At 49.0% G+C, this 24,712-nt stretch overlaps 1 protein-coding gene and 1 long non-coding RNA gene across 4 annotated transcripts; one reads left to right on the forward strand and one right to left on the reverse strand.

Annotated features, from left to right (window-relative positions):
- Positions 1-2,779: 2,779 nt before the first annotated feature.
- LOC120394179 lies at positions 2,780-17,068 on the reverse strand. 2 transcript variants are annotated; one of them, XR_005592198.1, is made up of 3 exons: positions 16,971-17,068; positions 11,391-11,613; positions 2,780-3,060 (listed from the first exon to the last, which is right to left on the reverse strand). It is a non-coding gene; the product is annotated as an uncharacterized LOC120394179 (long non-coding RNA). The 2 variants fall into 2 exon arrangements; XR_005592197.1 differs by lacking the exon at positions 16,971-17,068 and adding an exon at positions 16,910-16,949.
- On the forward strand, positions 14,768-24,183 carry LOC120394178. 2 transcript variants are annotated; one of them, XM_039518418.1, is made up of 3 exons: positions 14,768-14,826; positions 20,740-20,909; positions 23,437-24,183. In XM_039518418.1, exons 2-3 carry the CDS (start codon positions 20,803-20,805, stop codon positions 23,906-23,908), a joined length of 579 nt encoding a protein of 192 aa, XP_039374352.1. In that variant the 5' UTR covers positions 14,768-14,826; positions 20,740-20,802; the 3' UTR covers positions 23,909-24,183. The 2 variants fall into 2 exon arrangements, with proteins under 2 accessions (XP_039374352.1, XP_039374351.1); XM_039518417.1 differs by lacking the exon at positions 14,768-14,826 and adding an exon at positions 17,162-17,211.
- Positions 24,184-24,712: the final 529 nt, after the last annotated feature.

Below are 24,712 nucleotides of genomic sequence, written 5' to 3' on the forward strand. Positions count from 1 at the left end.
TGCAGCATGAGCTTTCGTGGGTGAATACCCACTTCTTCAGATGCAAGAGATTTTTGAACTGCCCATGGGGTGTATGTGTGTGGGTGACAATTGGTGTTGCTCATTTTTCATGGGAAATACAATTCTGTGCCACCGCATGCCGACATCCATGAATTTTGTGCCCCCCCGCCCACGTCTAGCCCAGCCCCACAGGAGTTCTACCCACCCAGCCGCACAACAATTCTGCACACACCCCTTTTGCCACCCAGCCCCACATCAGATCCTTCTGCAGCTGCGTGAGGAGGATTTTCTCTCCTTGCAGACTTGGAGTGGAGTGGGGGGGGGCAGGAGCAGTTCCTGGGGATTTTACCCCCCAGTCCTTCCTGTCCCAGGCCTGGTGTTGAGGGGAGAAGGGAGCAGAACAGCCTATGCTGCCATAGCGTCACTACTATCGTTATGGGCGCTGCTATGATCTGGTTAGATAGATTATGTCTCTCAACTGCAGTGCAGACATACCCACTCCGAGCCAGTGGGCTCTCTCCTGTATCCCTGGTCCTCTCCTGCTCCATCCCAGAATTGGGGATTGAAACCCCAGAGGCCTGAATACTGCTCCCTGCTCTAACTACTAGATAACACTTCCCTCTCAGAGCTGGTGATAGAACCCACGAATCCTGACTCCCAGGGAAATGTTACATCTAGTCTGCAAAAGTGCCAGAGGAGCAGATTCTTTAACCAGTTTTTGAAATCTCTGTGTAGCTGAACGGCAGGAGAAAAGGGCACTCACCCCCAAGCCAGCCCAGAAGGACAAGCAGCACTGTGTTCCCGGCCCCCCAGTCCCTCGGAGCCATATCCAGAGACCTCGCTGTGAGCTGCATGGCCCCAACAAGGAGAGCTCAGTGGGGAAGGGAAGGAGTGACTTGCTGTGGGCCAGTCTGTTGGTTTTGTTCCCAGCCTGGCCAGGGGCTGCAGCTGCTGGTTTCCTGCATGAGACACATGATGGGCCAGGCTCGTGAGCACAGGGAGGGTGTCAGGAGGCCCTCGCTCATGTGGGTGGGAGACGTATGAAATGAACCTCCTGGCAAGGCTCCCCCCACCCCATGGCCTCTGCTTCAATTCATAGCCCCAGGCACCCTCTGCAGGGACCTAGCCCTGGTAAACCTTGCCCACTCCCATCTTCCCCTCTCTGCACCTGCTGGTGCCCACCAGCCCTCCCCTGCCTCTGCAGCTGCCCCTCATGCTGTTAGTGCATTTTTAAATACAGTCATTAAGCGATTGTACAAATTCTTAATGACAGAGGAATAAAGGAGAAGTGTAACATATATAATGGTGCATTTTTCTCATTTTAGAGGAAAATATTGTGGGCAGTTAGTACATTTCTAAAGAAAGTAATTAAACAATTGTACAAATTCTTAATGACAGAGGAATAAAGGAGACATGTACACACACACACTCTCTTTCTCACACGCACACACACCCCTTTTCCTTAAGAGGGAAACATGCTTTTTTCATGCTGTTAATACATTTCTAAATAAAGTGATTAAATAAGTGTACAAAGTCTTAGTAACAGGAATATAGGAGACAGCTTGATCCATACATCGGTACAGAATCAAGCATTTTTAGAGGAATATGTGCTTTTACTGCTGTTAGTACATTCCTAAATAAAGTCTACACCAAGAATGCTGAGGGGTTTCATGCTCATTTTGCTTCCCCGGTTAACTGCAACCAGGGGCTAGATTTAAAAGGGACTGACTTAAGCTAACTCCACTTCGGGTAGGTTTACACTGCCTGTGGCACCAAGTCTCCTGTGCTAAAAATAGCTGTGTAGGTATTGCAGCTTGGGCTGCTGCTCACCCCTGCTCCATAAGCTTCGGAGCCCACGCTACACCTTCAGCGACTCTCTGCACAGCTGTGTTTACAGGGCTAGTGTAAGTCCTGCAAACCCGAGTCAGCAGAGCTGGGCTGGAAGGCTCACTGCTATGGGCAGTGTAGGAGCACCCTTCAGGGCCCAGATCCTCACAGTTATTTAGGCTCCTGACTTTCACTGAAATCTATAGAAGTTAGGAGCCTAAACACCTTTGAGGATCTGGGCATGGGTGCCTGAACTCCAGAATCAGGCCTCAGTGGCATTCACAAAACCCCCACTCAGCTGCCTCCCTCTAGGCATGCAGATGGCTAAGCCCCAGAGTGATGCACAAAATGGGGAAAGATAGTCAGCCCTTCACCTAACTCACCAGCAGGGCCTGATCCAGTAAGTGTGGTCAGAACCTGCCCACCAGATCGGCCCTGCCAATGAACTCACACAAAACAGCCAGACATAGGGGGAGAGTTGAAGCCCAGCTCCCGGGGACATTTCCCAAGATACAATCTGGACAGCAGTGTCCCCTGAAGTCTCTAGCAGGGGCGCCTTTTACCAGAAAAGCCACTCCTGGTCTGCTCACACAGCCTTCAGCATGTAAATCCACTCCCAGCTAAATACATGAGCACTCTGACCAGTCACTCATGAGTTACATACAGCGCAACACCCGCAAGTTCTTAGTCCCACACAAATGTGTGTCTTGTACAGTCCAGCACACCACTGAACAATGCAAGCTCATAGAAAGTCTGTCATTTCATCAAAGGAAAATGCATCAAGCTTGTTATCCCAAATGGAATTTCCCACACACTCTAATCCAAACACACTCTGATTAAGATAAAACAATAAGATAAGTTTATTAAGAACAGAAAGATACATTTTCAGTGATTATGAGTATTCATGCATAGAAGTTAGGTTTGGTTACAAAACAAAATACAAGAGTAATACGCAAGCCAATACCTAATTTAACTAGCCTAAAAACAAAGGTTTTTGTCTCAGCATACACTGTTGTAAATTTCACAGGCTGGGTCTCCTTCCAGCCTGGGACCACTCCCCGCTTAACTCAGTTCTTTGAGAGTTGTTGATATCATGAGCAGAGAGATGGGAGGAGAGGTGAGTTGGAGGTCACTGTCTCTCTTATTTATATCCCTCTCCCTTCTTCAAGGATTACCCACAGCTGGAGTGAAGGCGACAAGCTGTCTCTTGTGGACATGAGATTTGAAACGTTCCTGTGATGAGATGTAAATTTCTTGTTTACCCTTTCCAATTGCTGGAGAATGGCCGCGTAAGTAGGTGATGGCCCTTTAACACCCGAGTTGGGTTCTAGTGTGTCCTTGTCTCTGAAAAACTAATTTGTCCCTGCTTGTCTTAATCTTGTCTTAATCTAATAACTTCTCATACAATATTGATACACACATTTTACCAGGACAATAATATTCAGCAGATTATGAGTTTTCAAATCATACCTCACAAGGCATACTTTGTAGAAAATGTATCATAGCCTTATAAAAGTGATGACCATTACACTCCCTCATAACTTCTAGGCCACCCGTGAGGGTACTCACCTGGGATGCAGGAGACCTCTAGTTCAAGTCCTCACTTTACCTAGTACCTTTACCCAGCTGGCCCTTATAAGAGGGCAGTGGGCTAGAAGCTGACAGTATCTCTGGCTCTCTAGAGAGAGAAGGACCTGGCTATTTGGGAAGCTGAGAAGGGTATCTAGGGTGGAGCAGCACTGGGGAAGGGCAGAGGGAACTGGGGAGCTCCAGCCTAGAAAAGCCGCAGGCTGAGTTAAGGGCCCCCAAAGGGTACTGAGGCTGCAGAGGGGCAGCCCAGAGATAGGCAGAGGCAGCAGGTCCAAACCCCTCTTGCCAATGATGATGTCCTTTACAGAATGCAGTCTGCCCCAGTGAGTGGAGCTAGATGGTGACTGACAGTAGCCACTGAGGCGAGGTGGGGATAGGGGGTTGGGGGTTCCCCTGAGTGGGGAGACCCAGACTGGGGGTTGCTGCGATGAGCAGAACCCCTGGGTAAAGGGTCCAGGAGGGACATGGGGGCCAGCAGCAGGCGAGACATAAGCTGGCAGAGGCCGCTCTGGGGCTGGAAAGAGCTTATTCCCTGGACAACCAGCAGGAGGCGCCATGTGGTGAGTCATCACCTTGCCACAGACACATTTAGCAAAATACCAAAAAGAAATGAAAAAACATGAAATGGACCTGTACACACATACAGAGGAATGCAGACTTTAAAAGGTAACATGAAAACACAGGGCATGAGGATAAAAAAACCTTGGTGGGGCATTTTAACAAATGTTTGAAATCTTTATTTAGCAAAACAGCCTTGTATGTATGTCTTATTAGCTATCAAGGTTTAACATGGGCAAGCATGTGTCATGCAGAAACCCTTCTCAACCACGAGGCATTATATTCCCACTTTTCTTTTTCCAGTGTTTCTAATCACTTTTTCACCGGGGAGTTAGTAAATAACGAACACTTCCAAAGATGTCAGGTGGAATGGGTATACGTGCAGAGGCTGGGCATCTCTGACTGGGATGACAAACACTGGACCATAATCACAATGCTTGTCTTTACATCCTTAGTGATATTTTACAGAAGTACTTCAAAAGCAACAACAATTTTTGTTCGTTAATATCCTAAAACACATATTGGACCCTAAAAGAACAGCAATGACAAAACACGAAACCTAAAAGGGGTAGGGGGTAAAGTAATTGTTAGCACTGTGCAGCTCACTGCTTCAAACCCCCTAGCTCAAACACGCTAAAAAAGCCTTGTGATATAATCAAAATGCACCAACATCTTTATTTTTGTAGCAATATTTAACAGCTGTATGACAATTACTTTTTTCCATTTTTATCATCAATTGGAGTGGCCCCAAAATATTAATTTCCCTGCAATTTTTTCAAACTGTACATTGCATAGTGCCTTTAAAACTGTACCCTCTTAGCAACTTCTTGCCTCCACCCTACCTTGATAAACATCATGGTTTTGTCTTAAGCAAAGAGAAAGACGTCTGGTGAAATAAACATTACACTGTAATATTTAAAAGCGAGACTATCCCAACCTTTGAAATAAGAGCATAAACTTGTTTTTAAAAATGAATTACCCAGCATGCAACCCCCCATATAAAACAAATCCACAAACAAAAGACTCCTCTAAAGGCAGATTACAAAGATGGGACATAAACCTCTTAAGAAACCTCATTTGTAAATTGTGAAGAAAGTGTTAAATTCCAGGGTACAGTATAATCCCCACTGTCATTTGCAGATAAAAAATATCAAATCTGAAAAGTGCTGTAACTGCATGTAGGAGAGAGATAAAGTCTGTAGCCTGTTATCTGGAAAAACATCCCCCACCCCACAGCCAGTCCCCGTGCACCATGACAAAATGATTAGAAAGTTGGCAAAATGATGGAGGGCAATAAAGTTTTCTGAAGTTCAGCGAATCTTTCTGTATGACAAAGGCTGGCCCTGGCTAAAGCAAGGCAACTAACAGAGAATGGATAAAAAACTCTTACACTAAACAAAAAAAGATTTCAGTCCATCGTCAAACCACCTCCCAGGTCTCTTGTTCCTAGGTCCCTGTTTTTTTCATATTCAACTTTGAAAAGTTTATGATAGCTTATTTTGTAAAGCATTGTTTGATGTTATTAAAATCAGTGAGTTGAGCAACAGCAGAAGGAGATGGCTGTTTCAGATTTAAAAAAAGTCAGGAAAAGAGAGGCATGGGGTAGGCTGTAGGGTGACAAGTTTTTTCAGATAACAGTGTCAGATGCTACAGACTTTATCTCTCTCCTTTATGCAGTTACAAAGCTGTGGCTTGGCTTTTCAGGGTTGATATTTTTATTGTAAACCTCTAGGTAAAAGATCAAAGGTTTATGCATCCTGGACATTTCTTCACAATTTACAATTGATGAGCTTATATCATATCCTTGTAAACTGCCCTTAAAGAAGATTGTTGTTGTCAGGGTTTTTTTGCTGCGGATGTCAGCAAAATGTCTTGCAGCCCACAATAAGATTACTCTGATGGGCTGCATGTGGCCCGCAGGCCGCAGGTTGCTCACTATTGCATTAGAAGTTATGGTTTTAAAGGCACTATATGTGATGCTGGCAGACCAGGTACCAGCTTATGCCAAAGGCCCAGGACTCACTGAATATTTATAAATCCATAGTTGGAAGCCAGACCAATTCACTTGTGTATTAGTACAGACCCAAGTGATTGGTAAATGTATGAGAGTGTATTTGATGTTTAAACTTCATGAAAACTAGTGAGATGTTACATGCATTGTTTTCACTTATCTGTATCCCATTATAATGTAATAGCAAACATCCACAGTGTATATCCCTGTAATCAAACAACCCATTAAATGAAAAAGAAGCCTTGTGGAATGCAAATGAAGAACTTTAACAGAAAAGTGCTAATTTTAAGGCAAGTGATCATTGTGTGTGATGATCAGAGGTCAAAGACGCTAAGTGCATTCCTCACTCTCTGTAATCAAAGGAAGAGCCCATGTGAGTAGTGACCCTGTGAGTTTGCTTGCTGTGAGAAGAAGCTATAAGTATGGAGTTAGGGAAATATCCTTCATCTCTGAGCTGTTTGGATTCTAACAGGTGGAATAACCAGAGTTAATCTGGGTAGCCCTGAGATCCTTTTGGGAAACTGGCTGGTTATTACATCTCTGCCCATTTGAAATTATAGACTGTGATTCACCTGTTATTATATTTTACCTGCTTTAACCTCTCAATAACTCATTTCCTTTTCTTTGCTAATAAAACTTTAGTTAGTTTACTATAGAATTGGCTGCCAGCATTGTCTTTGGTGTAAGATCTAGGATACCATTTGATCTGGGTGAGTGACTGGCCTCTTGGGACTGGGAGTAACTTAAAATATTTGTGATTTTTGGATTAAGTGACCATTTTATCACAAAGTCCAGTTTGTCTGGGTGACAAGATAGGCTGGAGAGTCTAAGAGGACTCCATTGCATGACTGGTATAGTGATCCAGGAGTTCACATTTGTTATTGGTTTGGTGAAATCTAATTATAGAACACACCACCAGCTTGGGGTATCTGCCCTGTTTTCTGGCAGTCTGCCCTGAGGTAGCATTCACAGTCACGAGCCACTCCAGACAGCATGACACTATACAATTTTTTTTTTTAAAAGAGAGAGAAAATTAATACCTTGGTGCTGCTTCAGTGTGATGATAAATAAAATGAAAAAAATTAACTGTTTTTCAGATAGCTCTGATTATCAGATAACTCTGTGTACCTGTGTGCGTGCAGGGCTGCCCGGGGGAGGGGGCAAGTGGGGCAATTTTCCCCAGGGCCCCCATGAGAGTTTTTGGAGGCCCCTGGAGCGGGGTCCTTCACTCGCTCCAGGGGCCCTGGAAAACTCTCACGGGGCCAGGGCTCCCAGAGCTTCCAGGGCGGAAGGACCCCCCACTGCTGAATTGCCACTGAAGCGGGACCCGCCGTCGAAGTGCTGGGTCTTTGGCAGCAATTCGGCGGTGGGTCCCGGAGTGAAAGGACCCCCCGCTGCCAAATTACTGCTGAAGTGGAGGCCCCCCGCCGCCGAAGACCCCAAACCCCTTGAATCCTCTGGGCGGCCCTGTGTGTGTGTGTGTGTGTGTGTGTGCATATGTGTTCAGTGATTGTTAATCTCTTTTGGGTATGTTGCTAAATGTGCCAAATAAGTTATTAATGCAAAATATTTACTGCTAAATCTTAAGAATAAAATTTTGTTCGTAGCTATTGTCTCTCAAATACAGGTTTCCCAAATACTCCATTGCTGTTTTTATTTTACTTAGTACACACAACTTTAATTAATCCACATTTCAGATCTTACCAAAAAGGGAATTGTTTGAGGAAAGAGGAATGAAAAGATAGCTTAAACTAGGCCTGCATTTTCTCTCACGAATGGGCATATTAATGAATTTTCAGAATTAGATTTCCTTTGAGTGCGGTACCGTGTGTGTTTTATATGAAACAATGCTGAAAAACAAGTGTATGTGAGAAAGACACATCTATAAAACATTCAAAGCAGTTGTATATTATATATTTAAGGGGTTATTTATAAATAGTGAGCAAGCTGGCTTGAACATACTCATTTGGGGTTGGGAGTGATGGGTGTGTGTTGCATGTTTTCCTTTTTTTAAAATGTACCTTTTTGTCAAAAACATTAAAAAAATTAAGAGGCCCCTAATACACCAATAGGTGCTAATTTCCAATAAATATAAAAGGTTAGGAAGAAATTGGAATAAAGTTTAGGCATGTAATTCCATTTGGGCCAGTCTACGAGTTTTTAAAGACAAATGCTAAAAGAATTGTGGAGAAAGAGGACATTTTATTCCTGGTTCAAATTAAGAAACAAATAAGGTTAACTGCTGAATTTATGTAGGTATTGTAAAAAAATTGATAAAGAAACCTACATACATGCTCACTGGAATTGGTATTTTGTCTTTAATTTACAATTTAATATGCTCTGCTGAATAATTCCATCAAAATCCATGGGGTTAGAAAATCCTTCTGATTGGTTTAGGAAAATGTGATGCAATTTACTGTTCAGTGACGTGTGATTCCACAAAAAGTCATGTGGTTAAAGAATCCCTTCTGATTGGCTCACCAGTGATGGGTGGTTTGCTGCAAGATTCCAGAGCAGGGGGTGCTGCCAGGCCTGGCTCTAGGCACCAGCAAACCAAGCACGTGCTTGGGACGGCACATTTTCAGGGGCAGCATTCTGGCCATCTTTTTTTTTTTTTTTTTTGCTTTGGGCGGCAAAAGCCTAGAGCCGGCCCTGGCAGCAGCAGTGCGTGGTGCACAGGGGGCGCCCTGGGGCCGCTGCAGTTCACGCCGCAAGAGAGTAGCGCCCGCACCTTGTGGCTGGGCCAGGCAGGCTCCGAGCGGGGGACACTCGGGCTGGGGGCCGCCCTGTGGGGCACAGGGAGCTGCCTGCAGGTGCCGCAGGGGGGCCACCCCCCAACGCCGCAGCTGGGACTGGGCGAAGCAGCCTGAGCTGCCCAGGGACTGCAGCAGGACGGTCAGAAACAGCAGCAGCAGCAGGGCCATAGAGGGTGGGGCACTGCCATGTGGGGCCTGTGGCTCGCTCTCTAGGGCTCTGCTCCCTCTGGGGCTACCCTGCCCCAGCTCCTCAAGCCCCTGCCAGAGCGGTCCCCTAGCTCTGTCCTCCCGGGTCCTGGCCGGTCCTGGAGGCGGGACCCCTGGCTGGAGGGACCCTGGGCTGAGGCACGGCCCGGGAGCCCTGCTGCTTACCTGACCCTGCCAGCGCCGGACCTGCTGGAGGCGAGTGGGGAGTGGATGGAGTCAGCACTGGTGGGGGGGAGCCCAGGGATGGGGCAGCAGGGGGTGGAGGTGGGGGAGGACACTGGCAGGGGGAGGGGGAGAGCCCAGGGCTGGGGTTGGGGGCAGCCAAAATTTTTTTTGCTTGGGGTGGCAAAAAACCTAGAGCCGGCCCTGGGTGCTGCAGTTTGGTTATTGACAATCTGTGGTGTGAAATGCTTTTCTCTCATCTCTGTGCTTTTAAAAAAAAACTTTCTTGAATGTCTCTGTAATGATCCCCACTTCTGGTACCACTGTAATGGGCTGGCACCCAACTCTCGCAAGCACCCCCTGGTTAAGTGCGTGCATGCCTGCAGTTTTTCTCCGCTCATGGTGCCCCCATTGGCAGCTGCACTTGTCAGTCAGGTCTTCAGTGACTCAGCCCAAGTCTGTGTGCGAAACAAACAAACCTCTTCTGGGGTACACAGTCCAAAATGTGCTGCAGCTGTTCCCGGGCTCAGTCTTTAACAGTCCAGTAGGGCCCGTAATGGTACCCTCTTGTCATAACTATAAAGGGAAGGGAACAGCCCTCCTGTGTACAATACTATAAAACCCCTCCTGGCCAGAGACACCAAAATCCTTTTACCTGTAAAGGGTTAAGAAGCTCAGGTAACTTGGCTGACACCTGACCCAAAGGACCAATAAGGGGACAAGATACTTTCAAATCTTGGTTGGGGGGAAGGCTTTTGTTTGTGCTCTTTGTTTAGGGGGTTGTTCGTTCTTGGGACTAAGATGGACCAGACATCAGTCCATGCTCTCCAAACCTTTCCGAACCAGTCTCTCATATTTCAAACTTGTAAGTAACAGCCAGGCAAGGCGTTTTAGGTTTATCTTTGTTTTCTCAACTTGTAAATGTTCCTTTTGCTAGAGTGTTTACCTCTGTTTGCTGTGACTTTGAACCTAAGGCTAGAGGTGGTTCCTCTGGGCTCTTTGAATCTGATTACCCTGTAAAGTTATTTTCCATCCTGATTTTACAGAGATGATGATTTTTACCTTTCTTTTTTTAATTAAAAGCCTTCTTTTTAAGAACCTGATTGATTTTTCCTTGTTTTAAGATCCAAGGGGGTTGAATCTGGACTCACCAGGAATTGGTGGGGGAAAAGGAGGGGCATGGTTAATTTCTCCTTGTTTTAATGTCCAAGGGTTTGTATCGGTGTTCACCAGGAAATTGGTGAAAAAGTCTTTCAAGGCTACCCAGGGAAGGGTTATAGTACTTGGGAGGGAGATATTCGGGGGGGTGGGGGAGGTAGGCAGAGTTTCCCAAATGACTCATAAATAATTTGGGTTGTGGCAGCAAAACCAGATCTAAGCTGGTAGTTAAGCTTAGAGGTTCTCATGCAGGTCCCCACATCTGTACCCTAGAGTTCAGAGTTGGGAAGGAATCTTGACACCTCTCCATTTGGTATCAACCTCTAACCCTTCCTGGGCTGACACCCCCAATTAGTCCAATGGTGGCCTATCTCAGTACCCCTTCAGCTGGTGCATCTTCCTATAGCCCTCCCTGGGCTCAGTCTTTAAGCAACTTAACAGGGCTCATCACGGTACCCTCACTTGGTCCGGCTAGGTTGCAAGGTTCCTGCTCTGGAATTGAGCAGTGCCCCAAGGGCTTCTTCCCTGCAACTCCTTGCCTCCACTTGTGCCACCCCTCTTGGACTCAGTTCACTGACCACAGCTCCCCACTGAGTCAGTCCCAGGGCAGCCCCATTCCCTGCAGTGCCATCATTCTAATTCCCTTCCTTAGGGCATAGCCACTTCCCCCAGAGCCTGGTGAGTGAACTGGTCCCACCCACTGCTTTGGGTCCAAAACCAGGGACCCTTGAAGTATAGCAGCCTTATGCTGTGCCCCTTAACTACTTGACTCTCTACATTTCCTTGGGCCACTTCCCCATAGCTCATCTTGGTTGAGCCCTGGCAGCCAGACAGAAGCTACTCTCCAGCTCCCAGTCCGTGCAGAAATCTGCTTGTTTCACCTTCAGCACCCAGCAGCCAGCCAGGAACTCCTTCCTCACTCCTCGAGTCCCTGCCAGGACAGGGTTTGCATGACAGCATGAGTGAAACACTGACCGTCTGCCCCTTTGGTTGGTGCAGAGACAGCGGGAAGGGCTGGGGGGCACCAGCAGGTGCAGAGATCGGGGGAGAGATTATTCAGTGGGTGCTGGGGGGCCGCGAGCAGATGCAGAGAGGGGAAGATGAGAATGGGTGAGGTTTACCAAGCTAAGCTCCTCCAGATGGTGCCTGAGGCTGTCCCTGCAGTGAGAAGCAAGCATGCAGTGAATTATAGCAGTTGCCATGGGGTGCAGAGTCTTGCCAGGAGGTTCATTTCATACCTCCCTGGGCTCTGCACAGGAGCCTCCTCACACTCCTTCCTGTACTCGCGAGTCTGGCACATCATGTGTCTCATGCAGGAAACCAGCAGCTGCAGCTTTGGCCAGCCTGAGAAATGAAACCCACAGATTGGAGAAGCCCAGAACCAGGCTCTCCCTTCCCCACTGAGCAATCCTCACTGGGGGCCGCAGCTCACAGTGAGGGCTCTGGAGATGGTCGCCAGGGGTTACGGGACTGGGAACACAGCGCTGCTCACCCTGCTGGGCTGGCTCGGGGGTGAGTGCCCTTTTCTCCTGGTGTTCGGCTGCACAGAGATTTTTAAAGACTCATAAATAATGTTTCCCTGGCACCTTTTACTAAAGACTTAGGTGTTGGATTTCCCTGGGAATCCAGATACCTAGGTTTTATTCCTAATGTTGGGAGGGGAGTGGGGTCTAGTGATTAGAGCAAGGGGTGCTGGGAATCAGGGCTTTTCCTTCAAGGTTTTTATGGTCAGGCTTGACAAAGTCCTAGCTGGGATGATCTAGTTGGGAATTGGTCCTGCTGTGACCAGGGGGTTGGACTAGATGACCTCCTGAGTTCCCTTCCAACCCTGTTACTCTGATTCTATGACTCCTGGATTCTGTCCCCAGCTCTCGGGAGGAAGTGGAGTCTAGTGAGTTAGAGTGGGGAGGGGGCTGGAGGGAAGTGGGGTCTAGTGGGTTAGAGCATGGGAGGCTGGAAGCCCGGACTCCTGGATTCTAGCATTGGCTCTGATAGGGGAGTGGGGTCTAGCAATTAGAGCAGGGAGCCTGGACTCTTGGGTTTGATTACCAGTTCTGGGATGGAGGAAATGACCAAGGATGCATGGGGGAGCAGGAGTAGTTCAGCAGCTCAGAATGACTCTGCTCCTCCCACCAAAAAAACTGCACAACTAGGCCTGGGAAAGGAGGTTGGTTGTGTGTGTGGTGGGGAAGGAGTAAAGATTCCTTGAAGCTGTTCCTGGGGTTGGGAAGGGGTGAAGAGCTTCACAGCTGCAGAAGGAGTGGAGGGTGGGGCTGGGGTCAAAGCAGAGGTATTTCCAGTTGAGAGGAAGTGTTAATGCCATAGTACAAGGTGCTGGGAAGGCCTCATCTGGAAAACTGTGCATGACTTTGGTCAGTCATGCACTAGAAATATGAATTCAGGCTGGACCAAGTTTAGAGAAGGGTTATTAGGATGACCAGGGGCTGGAGTACAGTCTTATGAGGGGACTGGAAGAGCTTGACTTGTTCAGCATGGTGATACGCAGGCTGAGAGGAGATCCAATGCTCTCTCTAAATACATTGTGCAGGGGAGGGAGGGCACCAGAGAGGGTGAACAGCTACAGAAAATAAAAGAGGAGGAGGCAGGTTCTGGAACCTCCTCCTAATAGGAGGAATGGGGACAAACACCTAACTAGTTTGAAGATGGAGCTTGATGTGTTTCCAAATTGGATGCACCCTTCCAGTCCTGACCTGGGTTCCCACTGCGGTTTAGCTTCAGTCAGTTCCTTAGGTGCGGTTTGCACTGGTTAACTAAAGTGCCGTTTGCAAGCTGAGTGAAAACCATGTCAGCTGGTGTGTCTAGACTTTTCTTGGTTCTGCTTCATTCCTGTTCTGGCAGGGGGAAGCTAACCTCAAAACTGCCAAATTCAAAATGGGAACATCTATATGGGGTTTGCACAAGTTCAATAAGTTGGTTTTGAAGTGGTTTCAACTGCACTAGTGCAATCCATGTATAGTGCAGGTCACAGTCTCACCCACCTGTGAAGGATGTAATTATGGGTAGAGTTTCTACAAATAGCTTAAGCAATTTGAAAGGGAGGTATATGTTCAACTGGGAAATCTTCATATTTTTTGTGAAGCCCTTGCTGCAAATAGTCTGAGCTGAAGAGAACTCATTACCTTTATACAGTTAGGATTTTCAGCTGTTGAAACGCACATTCTAAGCCCTAGCTCAGGACAAAGAGCTGGTCAGCTCCAGGTCCCCAGGAGACAGGAAACATCCCACTGTAAACGCATGTGAACATAAGGGATGCTAGAAAGGATGTTCATGGGTCAGACCTAATCTCCCCTTCTCTATGTCTTTATTTCCATGGTTCATTTGTAGGTTTGACCATTTCAGAGCAAGCTCAGCTCCGACTGGTGAATGGCTCGAGTCACTGTGCTGGGAGAGTCGAGGTGCTTCACAACCAGCAGTGGGGAAGCGTGTGTGATGTTGACTGGGACCTAAACGATGCTGGAGTTGTGTGCAGGCAGCTGGGTTGTGGGACGGCATTGTTAGCCCCAGGGGGGGCTGAGTTTGGAGAAGGGTCTGACCCCATCTGGCTGGCTGAGGTTAACTGCACAGGGAGAGAAGCTGCCCTCACGGAATGCTGGAGTGGGCCTTGGGGAGTGCATGACTGTAGCCACAGAGAAGATGCCAGTGTTGTGTGCTCAGGTAACCCTCACATATGGTACTGTGTGGTGAGTACTGTGCTACAGGGAGTAGAGCAGCATGTGTTACTCAACAGGGGTCATTCTCCACTCTGAATCAGCCCTGACTCTGATGTCCCAGACTGGCCTGAGCTGGGTAATTGATGCTGAGAGCTAAAACTGAGGACCTGCCCATTCTCTCTCTCTTGGCACTTTCTCAGCAGTCTGGGAGTTAATGCTGGGTCTGAATTCCAAGTGGGGTGAATCCATTTTGCCTTCTTTCAGCCTGAAATCCTGATGTGCTTTCAGCTGGACACAGAATTCTCCTCACTTCCTGGCCCAAAGTTCTTTTTGCTTCAATCCCCAACGTCTAAGGGAATACTAACGCTGAGAGTCGCTGGGCAGGTTCCACAAGGTGTTGAGATGTCAGTGGGATGGGAGGGCTCCCAGTGTTTCTCAGGGGGCGCTTAACACTCTTCAGGGCCCAAATGCAGCCAAATCACACATGCTCTCAATACTAGTTTCCTCATCAATCTGTGTCAGTGGGCAGAATATTCTCCGCCCTCTCAGCTGCCTGTTCAAGCAGGAATTAGTTCAGGGGCAACCTGTGGCCTGTGTTATGTAAGAAGGCAGACAAGGTGATCACAATGGTCTCTTCTGGTGTTATAACCTATGGCACAGCCCTACCTCTGCCTTTCCTCCCTCACCTCAGGGCCTGCTATGTCCCTTGAAGTCTGGCTTCTCCGGTCTGCCCTGGTTCTGCTCCTGCTGGTGTCTGCCCCGATCATCACCTGCATTCTGAAGAAAGGAGCTCCCACCCTCCCTGAGCCCCTGAGAACTGGCAGTGGCAGCAAGGAACAGCCTGGAGAGGACCCAGTGATGGGAGAGGAGTCGGTTATATACGCCAGTTAGTAACTGTCATTTATGGGTGGTTCTGCTCAGACATTCAGCTGGGTAATTCTGGCAGCAATGTCTCTGGTCAGCCTGAAAACATAAGTCTGAGTCCACACCCCAGAGTCAAGGATACAAAGAAACCTTGGACATCTTTCATTATTTGTATCCAGAAAAATGTTCCACTTCCTTGAAATTGGGGGGAGGAGAGGGAACCCTATCTCTGACTGATAATTGGCCTCTAAATGATGAAATCCCAGAATCATGTGGCGCTACAAGGATGGGCCAAAATCATCCTCAGAGTAGGATACTGTTTGTGACCTAAATCATGGATGAACTCACTGATTTTCCCAGGCAAAGCAATGGGCTGGGGGCATGAGATGTACAAGTTACATGGAAGCGGGATGCCTGGATTGCAGCATGGTTCAGCTGTGAGGAGGGAGTTTTGGAATCTAAAACCTGATCTTAAATCTCCACTGGCCCAGAACAGAGACCAGACAGCTTAAAATCTGGCCTGTTTGAACCTGGGTCTACTTTTGTGACTCTGGCCTGTCACTCTCCGAGAGCCACTGTCAAACTGTCCCGCCTCTGGGAATCAGAAATGATGCTTCCAAAGTCCCTGCTGTAGCTGTAGGATTTGTCCAGTATTTTCAGAGCTAAGATTTCTCTGCTCCCCAGATGCCTCCCTGTGCCATAGGGCAGAGTGTGCTCCGTAGCTGCTGAGATATCTATGGGAATTATCGGAGGATGTGGTTAAAGTGTGAGCAGGACTCTGTGCCTTGGGGATGGGGGGAGGATTATCGCTGTAATGATTTAACTCCTTCCATGGTGTCCTTGGTTCAGCTCCATTTGCTTCTCAGTCTCCATTATCACTCCCTTTCACATTGTTTTATTCACAGATGTCTCAAATTTTGAGAGCACCCACAGACCTCAGAGAGAGATGTACTGACTAGGATGATGCCAGCAAGATAGGGCTGCGGGGGAGCCTGGCCTGGATTGGGGAGATGGAAGCTTCACCTCCTAGCCTCCAAACGTTCCACCCTCCCTGTCTCTTGCACTAGTGCCTGTGAGGGGCACGTGCTGGACGGCTGTGACTATCCTTCGGGATGGGGAGGGCTGTGCTAGCAGCAAATATCCTGACTGTCATTTAATGGCAGGGCATGTTCTGAACAGGGCTTATTTTAAATAAATTTAGGAAATACCTGGAACATCCAGTTTTATCAGCTGTGTCACCTTGTTATGGGGTCATGAGTTAGCCTGTGCACACCACTCCCTCCAGTGGAGAGAGACAGAGCGTCTCAGCTGCATGCCTTAAACCCAGCACTGGGAGGAACTGACAGCTCCTCTTTTAGCTCAGAGAGTTGGTGTTGCCAAGGCAGGTGCTCTGTGCATCTCCCATTCCTCCTCCTCCCACCCCCTAGGCCATGGGCTCTGTGTGCCCCCAACTCTCCCTTCTCCCCTAACTTACCGTGGAGGTCCCTGCTGGGGTGGCTGTTAATGCTGCTGCTGTGAACGGACACGGACACGGACACGGACACGGACACACACACACACACACACACACACACACACACACGATCTCAGCAGCTCATGGACTGTGACGTAAGCTAGGCCACATTACACCAGCAGATCTGCCCGTGGCACTCCCCCTTCCCTGGCATCAGGAAGCAACCCCCCAGCGATGTGGGAGCTGCAGGCCCCGCCGGCTTTGCTCCAGCCGTCCGAGCCCCAGGGAAGAAGGGGGGTGGGTGAAGAGGTGAAGAGGAGCCCTCGACCCCTGAGAGGCTTGGAGGCCCCAGGGCGTGTGGGGCCCTGAGCAGGGGGCCCATCATGCTCCCCCCACTGTGGCTGAGTCCCCCCAGCTCCCTGAGCCCTGACGGCCCCGGCCCCCCACTGGCTGACTGCTGGCTTCCACGGCAACGTGCTGAACTGAACACGGGTCGCTGCCCCTGCGCCCCATCCCCGTCCCGCCCCTCGCTGGCCCCGCCCAGCGGCAGCGTCGCCGAGGCTCAGGCCGTGCTGGGCCCAGCATTACCAACGTGGGGCCACTCACCCGGGGGCTGTGGCAGCTGGAGGGGCCGTTGGACTGTACCACTCACCTGAGGGGGTGGGCCAGAGGGGCTGTGGCAGCTGGAGGGGTCACTGGACTGTACCACTCACCTGAGGGGGTGGGCCAGAGGGGCTGTGGCAGGTGGAGGCAGAGGGGCGGCAGGGATCTAGCATGGGAGCTGAGACCCAACAGGGGGCTCTGGGAGCTGTAGTTCCTTGGTTAGCTCCCTGCCTATAGAGCCGGCCCTGGAGCAGGGCAAGAACTACATTTCCCAGCATTCCCTTGGTCACTACCAACTGGAAAGGAAAGAGGGGGACCTCATGCGGCAGCGTGCTCTGAGTGCTGTGAATGGTAGGGAGACCATATTTTAACATTCAAAGAACAGGACACTCCAGGGGGAGGGAAGCCCCACCCTGCCACCATCCACTCCCTCTGACTGCCCCTCACAGAAACCCCAACCCATCCAACTCCCCGCTCCTGTCCCTGATCACCCCTCCCGGGACCCCACCCTAACTGCCCCCACAACCCCACCCCTATCTAAGTGCTGCTGGTCCTTGTCCCTGATTGCCCCCTCCTGAGACCCTGCCCCTAACTGCCCCTTGAGCCCCACCCCCATCTAAGCCTCCCTTCTCCTTGTCCCCAACTGCCCCTCCTGAGACCCCCAACTTCCCCAGGACCCCACCCCCTACCTGTCCCCTGACAAACCCCTGGGACTCCCATGCCTATCCAACCGCTGCCTGTCCGCTGACTGCCCCTCCGAACCTCTGACCCCTCTAACCCCCTTCTCCCTGCCCCTGACTGCCCTCCCGATCCTCCACCCCATCCAACCCCCGTTCCCTGTCCCTTGACTGCCCCCCCGGAACCCCTGACCCCTTCTCCAACCCCCAGCCCCCTTACCATGCCACTCAGACCAGCGTGTCTGGCTCCGTGCAGCGCCAGACACGCTGCTGCATACATGCTGCCATGCTCCCCCGTGGAGCCCCAGCCCCAGCACCTGCCTTCCAGATTTGAACACCTCAAAATTCAGGAGTGCTCAAGCTCAGTTTGGGCAGCTGTTACTTCATTTCTCCCAAATCAAATATACTGATCCACTGTAACTTGCTGTAGAAAATTTTTTGTAGGATAAAATTGAGCAAAAAATGCTTCCCAGTGGTTATTAGGACTGGAATTGCTATTTTCAACAGCCATTGCTTTTTTTTGGTTTGTTTGTTTAAAAGGAAGACAGTGAGATTGCATTGGCAAATTCCACATAGAAAGAAAGAGTGGAACAAAAGAATAATAAAGGCACCTCAACTTTTCCTCATTTATGGAGGACAGTCTTATAATATGCATCCAGATATCCTCCAATTACACAAGCTGAAAATTGTTCCACTTTAATGCAGCTTTGTAACCATATGGGAACCAATCCTGTCTGTGTTTTGTGCACGTCCAAAATTCCTGCTGAATGACCCACCCCAGGAGCGAGTTACCAGTGACCCTGGGCTGCGGCGGAAGGAGGGTGCAGGTGGCGGGGGGAGAGCCCAGGGTTGAGGTGGCAGGGGGGTGGGGGGAGGCCAGTGGGGTGGGGGGAAAGGGGGAAGCCCAGCGCTGGGGCAGCAGGGGGTGTGGGTGGAGGGGAGAGCCCAGGACTGGGGCAGCACGGGAGGAGCCCAGGGCTGGGATGGGGCAGCCAAAATTTTTTGTGCTTGGGGCGGCAAAAAACCTAGAGCCGGCCCTGGTGGGAGGGACCATTGGGCTGTACCACTCACCTGAGGGAGTGGGCCAGAGGGGCTGTGGCAGTTGGAAGAGGTGTTGGGCCTTATTGCTTGTATGGTCCCCTAGAGGGGAAAGGACTCGTGTCCCATTCCCCTGTCCTCTGGTGTTGGCTGCGTGTGCTCTTTCAGCGTATGTCCCAGCCCTATGCAGAGAGCAGAGACCCAGGCCCCAATGGAGCGACCCAATAAATCCACAGACTTGGCTCCTAGCGAAGGCACCTGGTCAGGTTTATTGCCCGTGAAGCAGAGTGCTAATGCCTTGGATCAACGGTTACAGCTACACTGATACATGCATGCTGGTCACAATGGACCAGCTCAGTTAGTGGTGGGACTTTCCACTATCCCCTAGGCCAGACAAAGACACTACCTCTGAGACACATCTTTATACACCTCTGCAAACAAGTTACCTATCATCCGTGACGTATTAGGGAGCCACTCATTGCCTTGTACCTGTAGGTGTGATCAAAACATCTCTATTCGTCATGCTGTCATCCTGACCTTAGCCTTAAGATGGGTCAGCATGTTCCTGTTATCTTTGGGGCTGTGTTTATCGGGGCGTTATGGTACCATCCTTCTGAAATGTGCTTGTGTGAGTGCTTTGTGCCTAGCAACTCTTAGGAATTTGTGTTTTTGCAATATCAGCCCTAATCTTGCCAATTCTTGAGTTGGGCCTGCCTTTTGCTGACAACTTAACTTTGCTTAATATCAGCAAGGTTTTGATTACTTTATCCCAGGCCTCAGACCTCACACCAGGCCTCTGACACATGGGCTTATGTTTCAGGCCCTCTTCCTACTACATCCCCCAGCCCCCATACTAGCCAGTCACCTCTGCCTGAGGCTGGGTCAGAACCAGCCCCCCTGCAGGCCGGGGGCAGAACCAGGCCTCTCCAGCTCACCAGTCAGGCACCCCCATCTCCCCCAGGAAATCAATACCAGCGGGCGGTGGGAATGTATCATTCCCTCACCAGCTGCCATCTCCTTTGCTGGCTGCTCACAGAGTGTCGCTCCTCGTATCAGTCTATTCTCCTATCTTCAGCAATGGCCAACGCCTGCTGCTTCAGAGGACAATGCAGAAAACCCATCAGTGGGCAGCAGAGGGAAGTCCTGCCCCTAGGGGAAGTTTGTTCCTAATCCCCATTGGTCACTTTGTGGCTGACTCATGCTTTGAAGCAAGACATTTTATGTTCCTTCTACCCTCTCTCCTGTCACTCTGGATGGTCTCATTCTGCTGATAAATCTCCAGTCCCTATTTTACAAATCCTTCTCAGAGCTTGTCCTCAGTGATATCTAGTGGCAGTGAGTCCCACAAGACAATTCTTTGGTGTGTATGTATAGAAACTTTTGATTGGTTTTAAATCTCTTCCCCTTTCAGACTCACTGAATGCCTCCTTCTTCTTGTAATATAAGTGTGGGTGAATCTACGTTCCCCATGCACTTCACGCTTGGCCAGATGAGAGGCCTCCAATATAGGGAGACATGGAGTGCACTTGTACAGCCATATAGGGGGAAAACTTTTGTTTAGTTCAGGGATTGGCAACCTTTGGCACGCGGCCTGTCCAGGGAAATCCGCTGGTGGGCTGGGCTGGTGTGTTTACCTGCAGTGTCCGTGAGGTTTGGCCAATCGCAGGTTTAGTTCTTTAATGTTGTTTATTCATTCTTCCTGCATCTTGTCCTGAATTATTCTTCATAAGATATTATTCTTGACAACCAGCCAATCAAGCACACTCTTTGCTTTCTATTTTCCTCGGAGAGAGACAGGTGCAATGACTAGAAGGCAAGTAGTTGCCACTAGTAGAAAGGTTTCTTGCCTGGTGAGGTCATGTGTCAGATTAATAATTTTCTGAGCCATATTGATTCCATCCACCTCAGACATAAACATCAGAATGGTGACATGAAATTGCAACAGGTATGAGCCTGCAGTGAAAACATTCCCAGCAGCAATAATTGAATTCTTGTATCTATAGAGATACCCTTTCAGTTTCATTTTTGCTCTTTCATATCATAATGGAGTGTCTTAATTGTATACACAAATATACTTCACCAAGTTGATAGACTTTGCTCATGTGCTATCTGGGAAGCTTGTTTATCTTTACACACACTGAATGGTCAAAGTTTCCTTCTCCAGACTTCCTGCCCAAACCGTCAGAATCAGCTGCCCCTCAGAAGCAGCGCACCAGTCTCCAGCACCATGAACACCCAGGCTGGAATGCAAGACAGCCTTGAGACTTACTTCGAGAGGAGTGTGGAAATTGAGATAACCAACGAATCACGGGATGTGACCCTCCATTCCCCCAGGTAAACACCCCCTGTGGCACCTGCCTCAGAGCATCCACGGGCTCTCTGCATACTATTTCTCCTGCTTCTTCCAGATACTGGAAGTTCAGTATTGTTCCCAAAAGATTCTTACCCCACTCCCTGTTCCTCCTATGCTCTCTAATTCATTAAAATCTCCATGGTTTGGAAATGTTGATGCAGAAACGAATGCAACAGGAGAAAGATTTTCAATGCAGGAAAGGTGGGAAATCAAAAGCTAAGGAGCCAGATTCAGTTTTCATTTACAAAGATGTAAATCTGGTGTCACTACAATGCACTCACCGGGCAGACTCTGGGGGAACAGATCAGAATCTGGCCCTGACCCCATGGCAATCAGTGGTTGACTCCAGATTTACCCCAGGGTAACTGAGATCAGAGTTCAATCCTGACCACATTGCAGCCAGTGGGAGACTCTAGATTTACCCCAGAGAAGCTGAGCTCAGAAGCTGAAATTCCCTGGCAGCATTATTATCCAGCCAATTCTTACCCACAGCAAAGGGACTCAGAACAAGCAGTATCAGCTCATGAGCAGGGCAAAGGGCTAATAATAGTCCATGTGATTCTTTATTCACAAGGAGCAATTCAACACACTCCACTCTGTCTATATCTTTATGGAGTTGTAAACTCCATTTTGCCGATGCATCCTTTTACCTTCTCTATGGTCCCTTTCCCTCCATGTTGGGCTGAGATTCAAAGGCTCGTGGCAAATGATTAACACAACAGAGTTTCTAAAGAGAGTCTCTGAAACCTGACCTGTGAGAAAAAGTTAAAAAAAAGTGGGCATGTTTAGTGCTGAGAAAAGAAGACTAGGGGGGATCTGACAACAGTCTGCAAATATCTTAAGGGCTGTTATAAAGAGGATGTTCTCCATGTCTGTTTGAGGTAGGGCAAGAAGCAATCAGCTTAATGTGCAGCAAAGGAGGTTTGGGTTAGATATTAGGAAAACTTTCTAACGATAATGGTAGTTAAAGTTCTGGAATGGCCTTTCAATTGAAGTTGTGGAATCCCAGTCATTGGAGGTTTTTTAGAACAAGTTGCACAAACCCCCATTAGGGATGGTCTAGCGAAAGGGACTGGACTGATGACTTCCCAAGAATCTTCCAGCCCCACATTTCTATGATTATATAAGAAGTGGAGCAGGTCATCACCTGACAAAGAGGGCAGAATTTATAAAAAAGGGCATGGACAGCCAAAGGGGAAGAAGACAATCTAGGCAAGATGGCTCCATGAGGGTGAAGTAACCCAGACAATCTAGACATTTGGTGGGCAAGGTCCTAAAGCTGAGTGGCTAAGGTACTTGACAACAGCCCTTGGGGGTTTGAGACTTGCTTGATCTCCCCCCACCAATTCACCCAGTTGTGAAATAGGTACCTGATCCATTGGGTTAGAGTGATCAAAGATGGTCAGATGTGATACTGGCTGCATCACTCCTTTGTGTTCCACTGGCTATGAAACTCATGTGCCGTAACTACATCAGCCTGATCAGCTAATGCCTATGGGGCACTTTGACCATGTCTGCCTCCCTGAGCCCTGATGGCATCCAGGGAAGGGTGATCTAGCCAGGGGCATTGTGGTCAGGAAGTTTATTATGTTCTTTATGATCTGCACTCCCATGTGCTTTCCCTTTTAAGTATTAAAGAGCAATGGTAGAATCCTGTGTAAAGTGTCTGCGGGTACGTCTACACTGCAAGCAGCGAGTCTCAGAGTCCAGGTCACCAGACTTGGGCTCTTGGGGCTTGCACTATGGCTCTAAAAATAGATGTGTAGGGAGCACTTTGAATTTGTGGCTGGGGCTGGAGGTCTGAGACCCACCCTCCTACCAGGGCTTCAGAGCCTGAGCTCTAGACCAAGCCAGAATGTTTACAAGGCTATTTTTAGCACCATAGCATGAGCCCTGCAAGCCCAAGTCTGTTGACCCATGCTCTGCCTTGGGTGTTTGTCTGCAGCTAGACACACCCTTAGTGTGTTCTCTGCTTTACAATTACTGCCTGCCTCCTGAGAGAATTAGACTGTCACCAGAAGGCTCTCACTTCTACGTGGAGTTCTGGGAGATGGTGTGCTAAGCAACAGGGGCAGCACTGAGACCTAGGGCTAGGCACATGGACAGTTCTCAGGAGGGGGTGCTAGATAGAGGGACTGCACCCCAGGTGTGTGCCTAGGGACCCCAAGACTAGACCAGTGTCTGGACTCCTTTCAGGCTCCAGAGGCTTAAAACACTCAGTGTCCAGGGGCCAGGATTCCCCTCTCAGCTGTCTAGTGAGTGGCTGAGTAGGGGCACTTAGCTCGGAACTGTGACACCAGTAACACTGGGTTTAAGCAGGCACATTTCCATTAGAGTCAACAGATTTTCATTTGGTTGTCTCAGTCCTAAAATATTTGCAAATGCAGCGCACAAACCTCTTCTAACCCTTCCCTGTTTGTTTCCCACCACCCCCGTGCTGTCCCCAAGTAGCTAGCACTGCACCGTGGAAGTCAGACTATGCTCATCTCGATCCCCCTCTTCCCACAGGAGTTACTGCTTCAGTGGCCACAGCCTCCTACCTCCTTCCCCCCGAATCCCGCCAGGATCCAAGGAGAGCTGTCTGTTCACAAAGGGACGGTACAGCTTTCGTGGAAGCGTGGGGCTGCTGGTGTACAACTCAGACGCCTTCACCCTTGCCATCATGTTCTCCAACCCCTTTGACTACAACCTCTACTGTGTTGAGTTTGGCCTCGAGATCTGCCCAGGCAAAGAGCACCTTGGTGACATGGAGGAAGTCTACGCAAGGATGTACAATTATATGCCGGCCAGCAGCTGCACAACATTCAAGAAAGCCAAGCTGGGCCAATGCCAGGAAGCGCTTGTGGTCACCACAGGGAATATCCGTGTCATGGCCACCATGTCCAATGCTGCCAAAGCAGTCATTAAAGTGCTTGTGGAGGAAAAAGGGAACCCACCTCCCTACTCAAAGAACCCGATTTGCTACAAGACACGCTCCTAGAGTAAGGGCTGCTGCTGCCACTGACATCCAGCCTAAGACATGAAATGACTCCGCATGGGCCTTATCTACAGGAAGAAATAATCCACTACTGTGTAGACACCAGCTAGTGCAGGAACCTGTCTAGGGACAGAACTGGCCCCCACTTATCAGAGTGCTTGGAAAGAGCATAGACACTGCAAGAGGTGTCTAAGGCCAGAAGGGACCATTGTGATCATTTAGTCATATATCCTGTATAATACAGTCCAGAAAACTCCCCCCAGATAATTCCTCTTGAACTAGAGCATCTCTAATAAAATAAATAATGTCTCAAAGACAATCTTGTGACCCTGGCTTTGAATTGGCTCCATGTTGTTCACATTGTGTTAGCCGCAGGTGGGAAAGTGAATTCATAACAGGAATAAATAATGTCGGATCCTTTCCTCATCTATTGCCCTTTTAGAATGGTGTAAACCCATTGCAGGCAGTAGGTGACTCTGAATTGACCCCCTGGGAACTGAGATCAGAATCTGGCCCTGACCCCATGTCAGGCAGTGGGTGACTCCAGATTTACCCCGGGGGAACTGAGATCTGAATATGGCCCAGTACAGAATCAATAACATTTTCATTCTAGGTTCCATTTATTTCAGACTAAGGAAAAAATACAAAGAATAAATATAAAATCCCGTGTGAGAACTGGATCAAAGTGACTCTGTGTAACATGCTCCCTCTTGCACTATTCACTCTGTGGGCTGGAGATGTTTCCCAGCAGTGCTCTGCAGGGAGGCAGCCAGATGCCTAAAGAAGCAGGACACAGAAAAGAGAATG

This window comes from Mauremys reevesii, unplaced genomic scaffold (genome assembly GCF_016161935.1).
Source record: "Mauremys reevesii isolate NIE-2019 unplaced genomic scaffold, ASM1616193v1 Contig40, whole genome shotgun sequence".
Lineage (NCBI taxonomy): Eukaryota > Metazoa > Chordata > Testudines > Geoemydidae > Mauremys > Mauremys reevesii.

What these genes read in the sequence shown, in the direction of transcription:
- LOC120394178 (XM_039518417.1), top strand. An exon ending in GTGACCCTCCATTCCCCCAG is followed by an intron (nt 20,910 to 23,436) that starts GTAAACACCCCC and finishes CTCTTCCCACAG; the next exon opens with GAGTTACTGCTTCAGTGGCC.